Source organism: Taudactylus pleione, unplaced genomic scaffold, assembly GCF_031769625.1.
Source record: "Taudactylus pleione unplaced genomic scaffold, aTauple2 ptg000070l, whole genome shotgun sequence".
NCBI lineage: Eukaryota > Metazoa > Chordata > Amphibia > Anura > Myobatrachidae > Taudactylus > Taudactylus pleione.
The window spans coordinates 3,058,417-3,078,802 of record NW_028284472.1 but is presented as its reverse complement, the minus strand read 5'-3'; the positions used below and the strand labels follow the sequence as shown (position 1 = coordinate 3,078,802).

At 52.1% G+C, this 20,386-nt stretch overlaps 1 protein-coding gene across 1 annotated transcript in view; it reads right to left on the bottom strand.

Moving 5' to 3' along the window:
- Positions 1 to 20,386, bottom strand: part of XKR5 (XK related 5) — a 45,192-nt gene that overhangs the window by 11,915 nt on the left and 12,891 nt on the right. Inside the window, exon 2 of the mRNA XM_088467308.1 lies at positions 12,968 to 13,151. Coding sequence (XP_088323434.1) covers positions 12,968 to 13,151 — 184 coding nt within the window. The remainder of the gene's footprint in view (positions 1 to 12,967; positions 13,152 to 20,386) is intronic.

Sequence of the window (20,386 nt, the reverse complement as noted above, 5' to 3'; positions counted from 1 at the left end):
GCAGGAAACTCCATAGCATTTCCATCCAATACAAACGCCGGCCAGTCCCAGATGTCCCATTCCCGACTGTTTTATCACCAATCTAAAACAACTTAGCTCATGGCCAGTACATTATATACAGCAGTACCACTACCAGACACGTATAGGCAGTGACCAGCACATTATATACAGCAGCACCAGACACGTATAGGCAGTGGCCAGCACATTATATACAGCAGCACCAGACACGTATAGGCAGTGGCCAGCACATTATATACAGCAGCACCAGACACGTATAGGCAGTGGCCAGCACATTATATACAGCAGTACCAGACAAGGATGGGTAGTGGCCAGCACATTATATACAGCAGTACCAGACACGTATAGGCATTGGCCAGCACATTATATACAGCAGTACCAGACAAGGATGGCTAGTGGCCAGCACATAATGTACAGCAGCACCAGACACGTATAGGCAGTGGCCTGCACATTATATACAGCAGCACCAGACAAGGATGGGCAGTGGCCAGCACATTATGTACAGCAGTACCAGACACGTATAGGCAGTGGCCAGCACATTATATACAGCAGTACCAGACAAGGATGGGCAATGGCCAGCACATTATATACAGCAGTACCAGACAAGGGTGGGCAGTGGCCAGCACATTATATACAGCAGCACCAGACAAGGATCCTCAGTGGCCAGCACATTATATACAGCAGTACCAGACACGTATAGGCAGTGGCCAGCACATTATATACAGCAGTACCAGACACGTATAGGCAGTGGCCAGCACATTATATACTGTAGCACCAGACAAGGATTGGCAGTGGCCAGCACATTATATACTGTATCACCAGACAAGGATTGGCAGTGGCCAGCACATTATATACTGTAGCACCAGACAAGGATTGGCAGTGGCCAGCACATTATATACTGTAGCACCAGACAAGGATTGGCAGTGGCTAGCACATAATATACATCAGTACCAGACATGTATCAGTACATAATATACATCGGTACCACACTAGCTTTGGCAGTGGACAGTCCCAGAAGTTTGCATCCAAGCTTGTTACACCAATAGTACCCAGCACATACCAGCTGATAAACAGTGGAAAACACTATTGTCAGGTGGCATAAAACAGGAGCTGGGGAATTATTGGATGCCATGCTGCTTACCTACAGGACACACCTGCAGGCAGCACACACTACCTTGCCCAGTCATTATGTGAAGGGTTATATAACAAATGGACAATATTGTATAACTGCCTCTACAGACTGACAATGGGCAGATTACCTTCAAGGCTGTGGATAACAAATTGTGCACTTTATGACTTGTGGCAAAACCAACTGCTCTTATAGGAGGATGAATAAAACTCATACAGAGCCGGGACTCATGTTTTCTGCGGCCTAGGCAGCCGAGAGCTCATTCCCAGAAAGAGCAGCAGGGAACAGAATTAAAATATTGGGTAATAAATCTTGCAGAGGAGATGATGCCCTTCAGACAGATTCCCATTTCCTGCCGAGGCTGAATCACCCTCTTTATTAACAACAACAACTGACTCCCAGTTAACCTCTTGTATAACAGACCTGCAGGTCAAACAATATAAAACCACCCAATATCTGTGCTATGGGGCCAGATGAGCGGCTGAAGTGTTAATGGCATAAATCCTGCTGATCTGATTGGAGAGCCGGGTTCTTCCACCCTCTCTGGTATGTGTAACAGATGCCCTTTCCAGATGTGCGCCCAGCAGAATGACTGGAATAGTTAGAAGGTCAGGTTCCCTCTGCGCTGAGTACATTCCATAAGATGACATTACTTTTTAAACATCGTGTATTAGATCCAGTCACTGACAATTAGTGCATGTTAATAAGCTTTTTTTTATTATAAACTCCACGCAGATGGGGCTCAAGTCATACACAAGCCCATAGCCCCAGCTCTGTGAGGCTGCAATGCTAACCACTGTGCCGACCATAATGGTAAGATATAAGGAATAGTTATTTACTCCACGCGGCCAGGATAAGCTCACGTTAGCAGTGTTCTCCCCAGGCTGTTTTCTGCGGGCGCATCGCCTGGCAGAAACAGCCTGCTGCCCAACACTTTTCCCCGCTGATCTCTGAAGTGACCGGAGGCTAAAGAAGCTTCTGATTGCTTCAGAGCCCAGCGTTCCCAGTGATGCACTGCGCGGGTGACGTCATGACTTCACCCGCGACGTGAGGAGTCTGCCCGGCGTGCCTGCTGGATGTAGTTATATCCAGTCAGCGCGAGGCAGCGGGAGCGGCCAGCAAGTAAAGGTAAGTGCTGGGCTGGGGCCAGGACTAGTCTGGGTGCACTATTTAAGTCTGGGGGCACTGCAAAATGGACACTATTAAACCTGGGGGCACTACATAAGGGACCAGTCTGGGAGCACTACTTCAGCCAGGGGGCAATGCATAAGGGCAAAGTTAAACTACAGGGGGCAATGCATAAAGGGGAAAACTACAGGGGGCACTGTATAATGGGCACTTTTGACTGAGAGCCAGTGGGGGAGCAACCTGAGACCTGTCGGGCTGGATTGGTAAGGGAGATACCCCTTTTCCCGGCGCGCGAATAACTGCGAAGGCCCCCACCCGGCTACTTTTGGATGCCACCCGGCTGAAAAAAATTTCTGGGGAGAAGACTGCGTTAGCATATATATATATATATATATATATACACACACATACACACACACACACAGTGCAATAGACCATGGGAACAAAGTCTACCTGATGCGCACACAACTATTCACTACTGAGGAGAGTGGCATTACCCTACCCCATGCCCAGGTGTCTGCTCTCTCAGCCACTCACCAGGACTATTGCCAGAGGACATCGTGGTAGGTATTCACAAGGCCATTAAACCTCCCATGAGGAAAGGACCTAGTCTCAGAGGAATGCAGTCATAATGTCGACACCACAATGACGACATCTAAAATCTCAACATTCTTGGAATGCAACAGTGTTAGGAGTATATATACACTAAAGTGAGAGCCTATAGAAACCAGATTCTAGCTATTATCTTCTAGAAGGGGCTAGTTACATGTTAAGTAGAATCTGATTGCTTGCTATGGGCAACATCTCCACTTCTAAAAACTCGCACTTTAGTAAATATACCCGTTAGTTAGGTGACGCCAGTACGGCTTGGGTTAGGACGTGGGGGAGGGGGGGTTTCTGGAGGCACGTTTGGATTAAAATACTTACTCATACAGCTGTTTAGTTAGAGGCCTGGGGCCACAGCAGCCGTCGGTAAGTGACCGCTGGACGTTAGCTCAACCTATCATCCATGTAGACATGATGAATGACGACATGTTAAATGCAGATATTTGGACCATGCCAACATGATATCCGTCAACCTTAGATACCGCACCCGACTCAGGTAGCACAATCCCAGGGATAATAAGGTGCTAAACCCTCATATGCTCTCCCTCAGCTCAGCTGTAAGTAATGGCAGGAGGAGACACGAGCGTCCTGTCTGCAATCACTGAACCGTATTTACTAAAAGCGTAAAGGTAGGAACATGAGATTAAGGGGTACTACTCCTCTCCCTGTGCCAGTTATCATTCCAGGGACCGGTATACGGGGGCAGCTGAGTGTAAAGGTAGGAACATGAGAGGAAGGGGAACTACTCCTCTCCCTGTGCCAGTTATCATATGGTTTCCTGCAGTGTGAGCCCAGGGACCGGTATACGGGGGCAGCTGAGCGTAAAGGTAGGAACATGAGAGGAAGGGGAACTACTCCTCTCCCTGTGCCAGTTATCATACGGGTTCCTGCAGTGTGATCCCAGGGACCAGTATACGGGGGCAGCTGAGCGTAAAGGTAGGAACATGAGAGGAAGGGGAACTACTACTCTCCCTGTGCCAGTTACCATCCCAGGGACCAGTATACGGGGGCAGCTGAGCGTAAAGGTAGGAACATGAGAGGAAGGGGAACTACTCCTCTCCCTGTGCCAGTTATCATACAGGTTCCTGCAGTGTGAGCCCAGGGACCGGTATACGGGGGCAGCTGAGCGTAAAGTTAGGGACATGAAAGGAAGGTGAACTACTCCTCTCCCTGTGCCAGTTATCATACAGGTTCCTGCAGTGTGATCCCAGGGACCGGTATACGGGGGCAGCTGAGCGTAAAGGTAGGAACATGAGAGGAAGGGGAACTACTCCTCTCCCTGTGCCAGTTATCATACAGGTTTCTGCAGTGTGAGCCCAGGGACCGGTATACGGGGGCAGCTGAGCGTAAAGGTAGGAACATGAGATTAAGGGGTACTACTCCTCTCCCTGTGCCAGTTATCATTCCAGGGACTGGTATACGGGGGCAGCTGAGTGTAAAGGTAGGAACATGAGAGGAAGGGGAACTACTCCTCTCCCTGTGCCAGTTATCATATGGGTTCCTGCAGTGTGAGCCCAGGGACCGGTATACGGGGGCAGCTGAGCGTAAAGGTAGGAACATGAGAGGAAGGGGAACTACTCCTCTCCCTGTGCCAGTTATCATACGGGTTCCTGCAGTGTGATCCCAGGGACCAGTATACGGGGGCAGCTGAGCGTAAAGGTAGGAACATGAGAGGAAGGGGAACTACTACTCTCCCTGTGCCAGTTACCATCCCAGGGACCAGTATACGGGGGCAGCTGAGCGTAAAGGTAGGAACATGAGAGGAAGGGGAACTACTCCTCTCCCTGTGCCAGTTATCATACAGGTTCCTGCAGTGTGAGCCCAGGGACCGGTATACGGGGGCAGCTGAGCGTAAAGTTAGGGACATGAAAGGAAGGGGAACTACTCCTCTCCCTGTGCCAGTTATCATACGGGTTCCTGCAGTGTGATCCCAGGGACCAGTATACGGGGGCAGCTGAGCGTAAAGGTAGGAACATGAGAGGAAGGGGAACTACTACTCTCCCTGTGCCAGTTACCATCCCAGGGACCAGTATACGGGGGCAGCTGAGCGTAAAGGTAGGAACATGAGAGGAAGGGGAACTAATCCTCTCCCTGTGCCAGTTATCATACAGGTTCCTGCAGTGTGAGCCCAGGGACCGGTATACGGGGGCAGCTGAGCGTAAAGTTAGGGACATGAAAGGAAGGGGAACTACTCCTCTCCCTGTGCCAGTTATCATACAGGTTCCTGCAGTGTGATCCCAGGGACCGGTATACGGGGGCAGCTGAGCGTAAAGGTAGGAACATGAGAGGAAGGGGAACTACTCCTCTTCCTGTGCCAGTTATCATCCCAGGGACCGGTATACAGGGGGCAGCTGAGCGTAAAGGTAGGAACATGAGAGGAAGGGGAACTACTCCTCTACCTGTGCCAGTTATCATACCGGTTCCTGCAGTGTGATCCCAGGGACCGGTATACGGGGGCAGCTGAGTATAAAGGTAGGAACATGAGAGGAAGGGGAACTACTCCTCTCCCTGTGCCAGTTATCATCCCAGGGACCGGTATATGGGGGCAGCTGAGTATAAAGTTAGGAACATGAGAGGAAGGGGAACTACTCCTCTCCCTGTGCCAGTTATCATACAGATTCCTGCAGTGTGAGCCCAGGGACCGGTATATGGGGGCAGCTGAGCGTAAAGGTAGGAACATGAGAGGATGGGGAACTACTCCTCTCCCTGTGCCAGTTATCATACAAGTCCCTGCAGTGTGATCCCAGGGACCGGTATACAAGGGCAGCTGAGTGTAAAGGTAGGAACATGAGAGGAAGGGGAACTACTCCTCTCCCTGTGCCAGTTATTATACTGGTTCCTGCAGTGTGAGCCCAGGGACCGGTATACGGGGGCAGCTGTGCGTAAAGGTATGACATGAGAGGAAGGGGAACTACTCCTCTCCCTGTGCCAGTTATCATACAGGTTCCTGCAGTGTGAGCCCAGGGACCGGTATACGAGGGCAGCTGAGTGTAAAGGTAGGAATATGAGAGGAAGGGGAACTACTCCTCTCCCTGTGCCAGTTATCATACAGGTTCCTGCAGTGTGAGCCCAGGGACCGGTATACGGGGGCAGCTGAGCGTAAAGTTAGGAACATGAGAGGAAGGGGAACTACTCATCTCCCTGTGCCAGTTATCATATGGGTTCCTGCAGTGTGATCCCAGGAACCGGTATACGGGGGCAGCTGAGCGGAAAGGTAGGAACATGAGAGGAAGGGGAACTACTCCTCTCCCTGTGCCAGTTACCATCCCAGGGACCGGTATACGGGGGCAGCTGAGCGTAAAGGTAGGAACATGAGAGGAAGGGGAACTACTCCTCTCCCTGTGCCAGTTATCATATGGGTTCCTGCAGTGTGAGCCCAGGGACCGGTATACGGGGGCAGCTGAGCGTAAAGGTAGGAACATGAGAGGAAGGGGAACTGCTCCTCTCCCTGTGCCAGTTATCATACGGGTTCCTGCAGTGTGATCCCAGGGACCAGTATACGGGGGCAGCTGAGCGTAAAGGTAGGAACATGAGAGGAAGGGGAACTACTACTCTCCCTGTGCCAGTTACCATCCCAGGGACCAGTATACGGGGGCAGCTGAGCGTAAAGGTAGGAACATGAGAGGAAGGGGAACTACTCCTCTCCCTGTGCCAGTTATCATACAGGTTCCTGCAGTGTGAGCCCAGGGACAGGTATACGGGGGCAGCTGAGCGTAAAGTTAGGGACATGAAAGGAAGGGGAACTACTCCTCTCCCTGTGCCAGTTATCATCCCAGGGACCGGTATACGGGGGGCAGCTGAGCGTAAAGATAGGAACATGAGAGGAAGGGGAACTACTCCTTTCCCTGTGCCAGTTATCGTACCGGTTCCTGCAGTGTGAGCCCAGGGACCGGTATACGGGGGCAGCTGAGCGTAAAGGTAGGAACATGAGAGGAAGGGGAACTACTCCTCTCCCTGTGCCAGTTATTATACTGGTTCCTGCAGTGTGAGCCCAGGGACCGGTATACGGGGGCAGCTGTGCGTAAAGGTATGACATGAGAGGAAGGGGAACTACTCCTCTCCCTGTGCCAGTTATCATACAGGTTCCTGCAGTGTGAGCCCAGGGACCGGTATACGAGGGCAGCTGAGTGTAAAGGTAGGAACATGAGAGGAAGGGGAACTACTCCTCTCCCTGTGCCAGTTATCATACAGGTTCCTGCAGTGTGAGCCCAGGGACCGGTATACGGGGGCAGCTGAGCGTAAAGTTAGGAACATGAGAGGAAGGGGAACTACTCATCTCCCTGTGCCAGTTACCATACGGGTTCCTGCAGTGTGATCCCAGGAACCGGTATACGGGGGCAGCTGAGCGGAAAGGTAGGAACATGAGAGGAAGGGGAACTACTCCTCTCCCTGTGCCAGTTACCATCCCAGGGACCAGTATACGGGGGCAGCTGAGCGTAAAGGTAGGAACATGAGAGGAAGGGGAACTACTCCTCTCCCTGTGCCAGTTATTATACGGGTTCCTGCAGTGTGATCCCAGGGACAGGTATACGGGGGCAGCTGAGTGTAAAGATAGGAACATGAGAGGAAGGGGAACTACTCCTCTCCCTGTGCCAGTTATCATACCGGTTCCTGCAGTGTGAGCCCAGGGACCGGTATACGGGGGCAGCTGAGCGTAAAGGTAGGAACATGAGAGGAAGGGGAACTACTCCTCTCCCTGTGCCAGTTATCATACGGGTTCCTGCAGTGTGAGCCCAGGGACCGGTATACGGGGGCAGCGGAGCGTAAAGTTAGGAACATGAGAGGAAGGGGAACTACTCCTCTCCCTGTGCCAGTTATCATACAGATTCCTGCAGTGTGAGCCCAGGGACCGGTATATGGGGGCAGCTGAGCGTAAAGGTAGGAACATGAGAGGATGGGGAACTACTCCTCTCCCTGTGCCAGTTATCATACAAGTCCCTGCAGTGTGATCCCAGGGACCGGTATACAAGGGCAGCTGAGTGTAAAGGTAGGAACATGAGAGGAAGGGGAACTACTCCTCTCCCTGTGCCAGTTATTATACTGGTTCCTGCAGTGTGAGCCCAGGGACCGGTATACGGGGGCAGCTGTGCGTAAAGGTATGACATGAGAGGAAGGGGAACTACTCCTCTCCCTGTGCCAGTTATCATACAGGTTCCTGCAGTGTGAGCCCAGGGACCGGTATACGAGGGCAGCTGAGTGTAAAGGTAGGAACATGAGAGGAAGGGGAACTAATCCTCTCCCTGTGCCAGTTATCATACAGGTTCCTGCAGTGTGAGCCCAGGGACCGGTATACGGGGGCAGCTGAGCGTAAAGTTAGGAACATGAGAGGAAGGGGAACTACTCATCTCCCTGTGCCAGTTATCATACGGGTTCCTGCAGTGTGATCCCAGGAACCGGTATACGGGGGCAGCTGAGCGGAAAGGTAGGAACATGAGAGGAAGGGGAACTACTCCTCTCCCTGTGCCAGTTACCATCCCAGGGACCAGTATACGGGGGCAGCTGAGCGTAAAGGTAGGAACATGAGAGGAAGGGGAACTACTCCTCTCCCTGTGCCAGTTATTATACGGGTTCCTGCAGTGTGAGCCCAGGGACCGGTATACGGGGGCAGCTGAGCGTAAAGGTAGGAACATGAGATTAAGGGGTACTACTCCTCTCCCTGTGCCAGTTATCATTCCAGGGACCGGTATACGGGGCAGCTGAGTGTAAAGGTAGGAACATGAGAGGAAGGGGAACTACTCCTCTCCCTGTGCCAGTTATCATATGGGTTCCTGCAGTGTGAGCCCAGGGACCGGTATACGGGGGCAGCTGAGCGTAAAGGTAGGAACATGAGAGGAAGGGGAACTACTCCTCTCCCTGTGCCAGTTATCATACGGGTTCCTGCAGTGTGATCCCAGGGACCAGTATACGGGGGCAGCTGAGCGTAAAGGTAGGAACATGAGAGGAAGGGGAACTACTACTCTCCCTGTGCCAGTTACCATCCCAGGGACCAGTATACGGGGGCAGCTGAGCGTAAAGGTAGGAACATGAGAGGAAGGGGAACTACTCCTCTCCCTGTGCCAGTTATCATATGGGTTCCTGCAGTGTGAGCCCAGGGACCGGTATACGGGGGCAGCTGAGCGTAAAGGTAGGAACATGAGATGAGAGGAAGGGGAACTACTCCTCTCCCTGTGCCAGTTATCATACCGGTTCCTGCAGTGTGAGCCCAGGGACAGGTATACGGGGGCAGCTGAGCGTAAAGTTAGGGACATGAAAGGAAGGGGAACTACTCCTCTCCCTGTGCCAGTTATCATACAGGTTCCTGCAGTGTGATCCCAGGGACCGGTATACGGGGGCAGCTGAGCGTAAAGGTAGGAACATGAGAGGAAGGGGAACTACTCCTCTCCCTGTGCCAGTTATCATCCCAGGGACCGGTATACGGGGGGCAGCTGAGCGTAAAGTTAGGGACATGAAAGGAAGGGGAACTACTCCTCTCCCTGTGCCAGTTATCATACAGGTTCCTGCAGTGTGATCCCAGGGACCGGTATACGGGGGCAGCTGAGCGTAAAGGTAGGAACATGAGAGGAAGGGGAACTACTCCTCTCCCTGTGCCAGTTATCATCCCAGGGACCGGTATACGGGGGGCAGCTGAGCGTAAAGGTAGGAACATGAGAGGAAGGGGAACTACTCCTCTCCCTGTGCCAGTTATCATACCGGTTCCTGCAGTGTGATCCCAGGGACCAGTATACGGGGGCAGCTGAGTATAAAGGTAGGAACATGAGAGGAAGGGGAACTACTCCTCTCCCTGTGCCAGTTATCATCCCAGGGACCGGTATACGGGGGCAGCTGAGTGTAAAGATAGGAACATGAGAGGAAGGGGAACTACTCCTCTCCCTGTGCCAGTTATCATACCGGTTCCTGCAGTGTGAGCCCAGGGACCGGTATACGGGGGCAGCTGAGTGTAAAGGTAGGAACATGAGAGGAAGGGGAACTACTCCTCTCCCTGTGCCAGTTACCATACAGGTTCCCGCAGTGTGAGCCCAGGGACCGGTATACGGGGGCAGCTGAATGTAAAGGTAGGAACATGAGAGGAAGGGGAACTACTCCTCTCCCTGTGCAAGTTATCATACAGGTTCCTGCAGTGTGATCCCAGGGACCGGTATACGGGGGCAGCTCATATCCATTCTCACTACAGTCCAGTACCTGAAATTCCTTAATACATAGATTACAATTAGGACTGTGACACTGAAAAACAGCTAGGAATGTAAATAGTTTCCCCCGTCCATCCCTTGGGTTCTATTGGGCGCAGCAGTATGCTCGGGATGGGTACGGGATGCCAGCGTTCTGAATCCCAGCGGTCAGAATCCCGACAGGGTTAGAATACCACTTCTCGGTCAGTATTCTAACCACCCACTCCCCCAAGTGCCTAACCCTAGCTTTCCCCCGCATGCACCCGGCATCTATTCACAGAGACAGCGCTTGGGGCCAGGCACGCATCCAAGAGTGATGAAAAGGTGTGCGCCTTAAAGGCATGTCCCCTTTTTGGGCGCATGCAGGAGTGCCCCTTTCTAGGTCCGGCACCAGACCTAGAATGAACAAATGCCAAAGTTTTGCTATCAGCGTACGCTGGGATGTGTAGTTCCACAGAAGCTGAAGGGCCATATTCCTGCCATGTAATAGTAAATTAGAATACTAAATAGGTAAATGGCGACTGATGCAACAATTTAGTAACTTGTGTTCTAGTTCCTCATTTAAAACAGTGCTTTATAAAAGGCATTTGAAAATGCAATTTAATATACTCCTATTTTATAAGAGAACACCGTTCAAAATGCACTTTATTGCATTATGTGCTTAGTAGAAGCATGAGGCTGGAGAAACACTGGGTGGATGGGGTATTAGAGACACAAATGGAGGCATGAGAAGTGGAGAATTAGGATAGGGGGAGATACAAGACTGACATGTCATCTGCCATCTCTCCAAACTCATGCCCCCATCCCTGTCACTCCAGCCTTATACCTCCTCTCCTCCCCCGTGTCTCTCCAGCCTTATACCCCCTCATCCCGTGTCTCTCCAGCATCATGCTGCCTCCCCGTGTCTCTCCAGCCTTAAACCCCCACTACCGTGTCTTTTCAGCGTCATGCCCCTACCCCCGTGTCTTCCACTCAGGCTCCCCAGACTCATGTATCCTCCAAGTCCCTCCAACCAGGGCACCGGCTGGGATAGTAGCGGGCTGTGAATATTAGGCAGCAAGTGAGAGCTATTAAAACAGGGAGAGGACGGGGCATAGTTTGCAGCTGCTAGACACATTCCTACCAGCAATTAATAATAGATGCTGAAATAAGTAATTCCATAAAATGTTAGCACATAGCTTCATTAAGTGGCTAGCCAGTTCTCGGAATGCCAATTTTAGCAGGACATATCATATATGATGGGTCTATATTTCCTTGTGGCTCCCCAATCACAGCTCTATCCTCTGCATGGTTTCCCATATTGCAGCGTCTTTGCCCAGGTAATGGTTGGGGGCACCTAACAGAAGAGTCCTAGTGTAGAGAACCACTATTAAGCTTTATCCATTTTACTTTTTTAAAAGACGAACAGCTACAAACATTAAGTGGCCTATTGATCAAGGGCTGAAAAGCTTAGCCCTATACATCAAGGACTCGTCGGCCATAGTTTACATATGCTTTCAGTTCCACTGTGCGCACACGTGTCGGCTATGGCAAGAGCATATCCAGCAGACGTCCCATTGATGGCTCTGAATACCAGATGTCCCTTTGGGCAAAAGGAGGCTTACGCTGGGTACACACTACACCAGAGGTTCCCAAACTCCGCTATTATAGTCCAGGTTTTATAGGATATCCAGGCTTGAGTCCAGATGGTTAAATCAAACTGACTGAGGTACTTGGTCACCTGTGCTTAAGCATGAATATCCTTAAAACGTGGCATGTAATGGCGGGGCTTGGGAACCTCTGCACTACACGATATATTGGCCAATCTTGCGATCCGCGATGGTTCGCAACAACCATCGTATAGTGTGTAACCATAATTCAATGAATGGTCTGGTCACACCTTCCCTCCCGATGTGCTGATCAGATGGAATGATGTTACACACGACGCGGTGCGTTACCATTAGCCCCTGCAATGATATATTGTGTCATTGTACAACGGATTGGGAAGTGTGCACAAATATATCGCTACATTTTAATCAGACTGTTGCTAGAGCAACGTATCCTTCAGGTCTGTGTCCAGCTTTAGTCTACCAGTTAGGGCATAGGTCTTCAAACTTGGCCCTCCAGCTGCTGTGGAACTACACATCCCAGCATGCACTACCACCTTCTTGATATAACAGCATGCTAAAACTATGGCAGTGCATGCTGGGATGTGTAGTTCCACAAAAGCTGGAGGGCCAAGTTTGAAGACCCCTGAGTTAGGGGAACCGCCATATTGCACCGGGCTCAATGGACGGGGAGAGGAGGCAGTAGATAAACCTAAAAAGGTGGCTTTTATATTAGAGACACTTTGCAGAAGAAAAAAAGAAAGTTTGTGGTTGAGATACTTTAAACTTGAATCATGGTGAGAGAGGATGGCTTAACGATATATAGGGCAATCTTGTACATAATGAGGTAGTCAGTCAGTCTTCCTGGAAACGTGATGAATTCATAGTAGTCCAGGTCCTGTGTCAATGTCTATTTATATTAACTAAGACGTGACGTGCAAAAATGAATGAACAAAAATCAAAAGCACATGGATTGAAATTTGGGTGGGAGTGGAGAGATCATTTTGTCCGGCGAGCACCATTCTATCTCCTGTTGCCCACACAGGCAGCGCTATGGAGAAAGGCGGCCTTCGTGCGGAGTACAACTCTACCTTCCTTCTGTGCAAGCTGGATTCCATTAAAGCCTTAAGCCGTTTTGTTGCCCGCGGGAGAGGGTATGCTTGTGTTTGGTACCTTCTAGTACAGAACAGTGAGTTTTTAATTTTTTATTTCACCTCCAATCAGGACAATGCAGAGAAAGAACGAATAAACAAGCACAGTAATAAGATTTCAGGTGGTATTTAAGTATAAGTGAACCGACTGCATCTTTAATGTAAGGTGTGAAGTGTTCTTACCGCTTAAGTATCCCAAGCTGCAAGATGTGTGCCAGGGTCAGAGTGAAGCATTGTGGGTGCCCATCAGTCCGATGCCAGACAAAACTGAGGGCTTGGATGAGGCAACCAGGGAGGAAAAGTCCAAGCGTCCATCCAGCCCACAGAAACTGCGCGGACAGGAAGTAGTGTGTAATCACCGCGCACTCTGCCAACAAAACACAACATAGCATCTTATAATAAACTGCTCACATCTGCTGGCAGCGGAACTATAGTGCTGGTTACAATGGGTTTATGCTGCACAGTGCAGGTCTGATGAGTGGACAGCGTAACACAGATTAGACAGGAGCAATGGTAATCTTAAGAAGCCCCATCCACTTGTAGATTAAATTGTGCGATTGAACGATAGCTATCGTTATCGTTTGCAAAGATGTCTAAAACGACCAGTGACGCGTGCTCCCGCTTGTCGTTTAGACATCTATCATCGGGCAAACATGCTGGACAACCTGACTATAACGTCAGGTTGAGCATGTTTGCAGATGATTGATGAGCCTGCACTGAGCGACTGCTAGTTCAGTGCAGGCTCATCACAGACTGACAACTGACTGCAGGATTACAATGTTGTAATCGTGCAGTCGTTTTGAGGTCTGCTAGTGGATGGGCACCTTTACCACGTCGTAACAAAGGGGTATTAGGAATTTGTGGGCAGAAGCTAAAGGGCACATCCACTAGGCGACAATGAAAAGACTGAACGATAACAAGAGATATGGTAAGAACTTACCTTTGTTATCTCTGTTTCTACGAAGTCCATAGGGTCCACAGGGTTGACCTTGGGGTATAGCTGGATCTGGATCCATGGGCACCACGCAGTTAAAGCTTTGCTGCTCCCAGGATGCACTTGGGTCCGTCCTCCTCTATACCCCGCCCCGGCCACAGGCACCTCAGTTGGTAAGCAGCTAAGGCCGGAGGAGGAGACTAAACAGAGAGAAGGAAGACTGGAACATACAAGAAACCATACTCACAGAAATGGGAGACGGAAAACCGGTGACCAGCCACACAGCCCATTTGAAGCCAGGTGCGTCAGGGCGGGCGCCCTGTGGACCCTATGGACTTCGTAGAAACAGAGATAACAAAGGTAAGTTCTTACCATATCTCTTGTTTTCTACTTCAGGGTCCATAGGGGGTCTACAGGGTTGACCTTGGGGATGTCCCAAAGCAGTTCAACTAAGGGCGGGGACGCTCCTGTGCTGAAAGGAGTACCCGGCGCCCGAAGGATGCATCCTGAGAGGCGAAGGTGTCAAACGCATAGAACCTCAAAAACGTTTGAATTGAAGACCAAGTGGCCGCCTTACACAGCTGAACAGCGGAGGCGCCACGTCTAGCAGCCCAAGAGGGACCCACAGAACGAGTGGAATGAGCCTTAACAGAGGCTGGCACAGGTAAACCCTCCTGTGCATAAGCCTCACAAATAATGGAACGAAGCCAACGGGCTAACGTTTGCTTGTTGGCAGGCCAACCCCTCTTGCGAAAACCGAAGAGGACAAACAAAGAACCCGACTTCCTAACCGAAGCAGTCCGATCCACATAGATTCTAAGTGCCCGGACTACATCTAAGGAAGCCTCACCAGCTGAAAGATCAGGCGACTGAAAAGCTGGCACAACAAGTTCCTGATTAATGTGGAACTTCGAGACCACTTTAGGCAAAAACTCAGGACGAGTGCGGAGCACCGCTCTGTCCTGATGAAAAATCAGAAAAGGAGGGCGACAGGAAAGCGCCCCCAACTCTGACACCCTCCTGGCAGAAGCAATTGCTAGGAGAAAAACTGTCTTGAACGTCAGCCACTTGAGGTCCACCACCTCAAGAGGCTCAAAAGGATGACCCTGCAAGACCCGTAGCACCACCGCCAAGTCCCAAGGAGCCACGAAGGGAGGCTGTATCCTGAGAACACCCTGGAAAAAGGTGTGAACATCCGGTAGTGTAGCAATCCGTCGCTGAAACCACACGGACAATGCAGACACATGAACCTTCAGAGAGGCCAGGCGTAAGCAGAGGTCCAAACCTGATTGAAGGAACTCCAAGATTCTGGAAACCCGGAACACCTGAGGATCATTAGTTTCTGGATTCACACCACTGAAAGTAAGTGCGCCACACCCTGTGGTAAATCCGTGCGGAGGCAGGCTTGCGTGCCCTAAGCATGGTACCAATGACTGAACTGGAGAAACCCCTAGACCTCAAGAAGGCTGTCTCAAGAGCCACACCGTCAAAGACAGCCGACCCAGATCCGGGTAAAGGCAGGGCCCTTGAGACAACAGGTCCCGATGCTGAGGAAGAAGGTACGGAGCGTCGATGGAGAGACACCTCAGATCGGAGTACCAAGGACGTCTGGGCCACGCCGGAGCAACCAGCACGAGCGTGCCACCGTCCTGCTTGAATTTCCGCAGAACCCGAGGAAGTAAGGATATCGGAGGAAACAGATACGCCAGGTGAAACGTCCATTTCACCGACAGCGCGTCTACCAGACTGGCGCCTGCGTCTCTTGTCCTTGACCCGTAAACGGGCAACTTGTGATTGTGACGGGAGGCCATCAAGTCCAGCTCCGGCAGCCCCCACCTGTCCACGAGTAGCTGAAACACCTCTGGGTGAAGCGACCATTCCCCGGGATGCACGTCGTGACGGCTGAGGAAGTCCGCCTCCCAATTGAGGACTCCGGGAATGAAGACTGCCGAGATCGCTGGAATGTGACACTCCGCCCAAGCAAGGATGCGAGACACCTCCGACATTGCTGCCCGACTTCGAGTTCCTCCTTGGTGGTTGATATACGCCACCGTGGTGGCGTTGTCGGACTGCACCTGAACCGGCCGTCCGTAAAGAGCGGGACCGGACGACTGCAGGGCCCGATAAACCGCCCGCAGTTCCAGAATGTTGATGGGAAGAAGAGCTTCTTCCGCAGACCAACGACCCTGAAGTGACAACGAGCCGGTCACTGCCCCCCAACCCCGAAGACTGGCATCCGTCGTGAGCAGGACCCAGTCCGGGATCCAAAAGGGACGCCCCTCGACCAGATGAGCTGTCTGAAGCCACCAAGCCAAAGACTGCCGAACCTCCGGGGACAACACCAGCAACTGAGAGGGGATCCGGTGAGGTAACCCGTTCCATTCCGATAGAATCAGCCCCTGCAGAGGCCGGGAATGGAACTGGGCAAATTCCACCATGTCGAATGTTGACACCATGGAGCCCAAAACCCTCATAGCCGAATGGACCGACAGGCGACAACTGCTCAGGCAACTGTGTATCCTCAGCTGCAGGGAGGAGACCTTCTCCGGGGTCAGGAAGATCCTTTGCTGCCGAGAATCCAGCAGGGCTCCCAAATGAACCATCCGCTGAGATGGAATCAGGGAGGACTTTTTCCAATTTATCAGCCACCCGTGCGCTTGCAGGCAAGCAACCGTCAAGTGGAGATGATGAAGCAGTACCTCCGGGGAACTCGCCAGCAACAGGAGGTCGTCCAGATACGGCAGTAGCCGTACATTCTGGTTCCGAAGATGTGCGGCCATGACCGCCATAATCTTCGTGAACACCCTCGGTGCCGTGGAGAGACCAAAGGGTAGCGCCCGGAACTGGTAATGGTGTTGAAGGATAGCGAACCTCAGATACCGCTGGTGCGAAGGTGCTATCGGAACATGGAGGTAGGCGTCCTGGATATCCAGGGACACCATGTAATCCCCCGGTTCCATCGCCAGAATGATGGAACGTAACGTTTCCATCCTGAACTTGGGAACTCTGAGGAATTTGTTCAGAGACTTCAAGTTGAGGATAGGGCGATGAGAACCATTGGGTTTCCGCACCAGAAACAGAGAAGAATAGAACCCCGTCCCTCGTTGTGATTGAGGAACGGGAACAATGACCCCTGCTGTCAGCAAGGACTCTATAGCTTCCTGAATCTGTAAAGACTTGGTCGTATCCTGAGAAGGACTCGTGCAGAAAAACTGGTGGGGCGGTCTGTGCCGAAAAGACAGGGCCTACCCCTGGGAGACCACTTCTCGAACCCAGGCATCCGTGGTGGTATTGTGCCAGCACTGGGCAAATAGAAGTCGGCCTCCCACTCTGGGGTCCCCCAGAGGGAGGCCCGTCCCATCAGGCAGAAGGTTTACCTTCCTGCTTGGAAGAAGGGCGCCTGGCACTCCAGGGCTGCTTCTTGGGCTTAGAAGCGGCCTTGGTCGTCGACTGCCTCGGGAAGGAGACTGACCTTTTGCCTTGCCCTGAACCCGAAAGGACCGAAAAGCAGAGCTCCGTACCTTGGTAGGAGCAGAAGCCGAAGGGAGGAAGGCTGATTTAGACTTAGCCAGAGTGTCCACAATTTTGTCCAAGTCTGGACCAAAAAGCAACTCCCCATTAAAAGGTAAGGCCTCCAGTCCCTTTTTAGAGTCAGCGTCAGCTCTCCAAGACCTCAGCCACAAGGACCGACGCGCCAACACAGCTGCAGCCGACACCCGAGAGGTTAGCAGGCTTGCGTCTAACGATGCTTCCCCAATGTAGGAAGCCGCATCCCTCATTTGACCTATCAACGCTCTCTGGATCTCCGGAGCATCTTCCGGAAAGGTATCCTCCAAAGCATTGGCCCAGCTCTCGATGGCCTTAGCCACCCAAGAGATGGCCATGGACGGACGGGCCACCGCCCCCGAGAGAGAGTAGATAGACTTCAAACAAGTCTCCACCTTCCTGTCCGTGGGATCCTTCAGGGAGGAGATCGACGGCAAAGGCAGCGTAGCGATTTTAATTAAGCGGGTAACGTGGGAATCCACCGCTGGAGGAGTTTCCCCACTTCCTGCAATGAGCCTCCGGAAACAGATAGTTCGAAGCCAACCGCTTCTGCGGTTGGAACCTCTTGCTGGGCAACTGCCAGGCCCCTGCCATATGATCCGTCAATTGATCGGACAGGGGAAAAACCGTCGAAGCTACCTTGGCCTTTTTAAAATTTGGGTATTTTGACCTGGGGGCGGGCACATCCTCCTCAATGTGAAGGATGGCCCGCACCGCCCTAACCAATGCCGGCACATTAATGGAAGACTTAGCCTCCATCTCCTGGGCCCCGGCATCCGAGTCAGAGTCTTCATGGATCTCCCCGTCATCCGAAGACACGTCAGTGTCCGTGAACTGAGCCGCCAGTGAAGCCGGAACGGAACGCTTGGACGCCCGTGGGGGCAAATCACTGTGCAACATATGTTGAAAAGCCGATGACGAAGCCGCCAGACTCTGAACAGAGCTGGAGAGGACGTCCACCCAAGGCGGGGGTACTGCCTGAGGATACCCCTGAAAAGGTACCATCGACTGCTGCGGCACCGTGGGGGTTTGCACATATACCGGCAAACCCGCATAAGGACCCACAGTCTGAGACCCGGGAGGAGACTGCACCAGACGAGTCACACCCGGGGAACGGGGCATGGTAGGTTGGGGCAACGCCCTAGAAGGGGCCGCAGTCGGGACCGCAAGTCGGTCCGCGATTGACGCCAGCACTTGCGTAAACATTGCCCACGGAGGATCCTGCGCCACCGGGGGTTTAGAGGGTCCAGGTACCAACTGGCACCGCCCGCACAGACCGTCCTCAGACAATTCTGCCCCGTCAACCCCTGCCGAACAGCGTCGGCAGGAAAACAACACAGGAGACTCGGAGCGCTCATTCCCCTCATCAGACATGACACAAACTTTTTTGCAAAAAAAAAGTGTCTCACCGAAACGAGGTAAGGCGTATAACACCCACGCACTCCCAAGTATGCAATCCAAACAGCCCACAATATGGTACTGAGGAGCACACCGCAGTATGTGACGGACCTCACAAATACGTAGATTTATATAAGTGAGGTACACAGAAAGAACACCCCTCCCCCACGCACCTGCGGGCCGTAGGAGAAGGAAAGGGATAGGTAAAAAGCTGACAGTAAGTAGAAAATAAGCACAGACAGCAGCACTAGCAAAAGTCACATACCATGCAGAGAAGTTATACTCACTGCACCTTCCGCTACAATCAACCTCCCAGATTCAGTGTCTGGGAGGGCTACAGCGCTGCGAACACTGTTCTTTGCAGGGGGAGAGGTACGCAGGGGGACTGGTCCACTGGAAGCCTGCCTGGGAGCTCTGCGATGCTGCCTGAGGAAGATGGCCGCCGGAGAGCTCTGAGGAGGAGTGGCCGAGTGAGAACAGCCCAGCGACGCCAGCACACACGAGAGAAGGCGCGCTGGGCTGAGGGGAGGAGCGCTGAAGCAGGGAAGGCTGCCTCCCCTGCTAGTACTAAACCCCCGGGGAAGCCGGTTCCCCGCCGGTACTTACACCCCGGGGGCCAGCGGACACGCGGGGTATGCCTGAAGAGGGGGAGCCCGCCGCCGCTACTAGCGCCGCCGGTCTGTCCCCAGACTGCATTTTCCCCGCGTGCAGCGCTGACAGCGCTGCACGCGGCTTACCTGGCCCCTTCAGTCCGGCAGCAGTCCTTGGGTGGTCCCGGAGCCACGCTAGCACTGACTCCGGGGTCCCGCTGCGATCCCCGGATCAGTAACGGCGCCGCAGCGCCAGCGGGGCTGTTGGAGCGGCAGCATAGACGTCCAGATGGACAGTCTGATGCTGCCGCTTTGAAGACAGTAAAAATAAAATAAAATCTTCTTTTCAGAAAAAAAAAAATAAATAAATAAAGAATAAAGCTTAGGGGCTGCTTATGCAGCCCCACTGCGCAGGGTGACCAGACTCCGGCCGGGCACCAACTAAAACTGAGGTGCCTGTGGCCGGGGCGGGGTATAGAGGAGGACGGACCCAAGTGCATCCTGGGAGCAGCAAAGCTTTAACTGCGTGGTGCCCATGGATCCAGATCCAGCTATACCCCAAGGTCAACCCTGTGGACCCCCTATGGACCCTGAAGTAGAAATATCGTTCAGTGTAGGCACCCGCCATCATCCCCGAACATGGCCAATCTGTCGTTATTGGCAGATTGCCCGGCATGTTCGGGCGATGGTTGATGTCGGAAATGACTAGCGGGAGCGAGCATCGCTGGTCGTTTCCAACATTTGCATGCCCGATTAACGAGCGATTGAACGATAACGTTATCGTTCAATCGCTCTGTTGAATCGGGTAGTGGATGTGCGCCTTAAGGATGTGTCAGAAACCTTATATAAATTATACCTTAATTTATATAGATTTTCATTCCAGTTTTTCTGTGATAAATTGTTTTTTTGGTCATGTCTGCTAATAAAGCCTTCAATTCACGGGTGACATGTTTCCAAATCAGGGTGGTACAGCGTTCCCTGGTACGACTTTCCAGGTGACTAGGTACAATGACCAAATTATTATTGTGATCCTATAGGTCTATAAAGAGAGCAAGGTTTTGCCGTTGTTCCTTATACCTTCGGGTCATGACTGATAAGTTTTCCCCAAAAGCAATGTAACGAGAACTTAAAGCA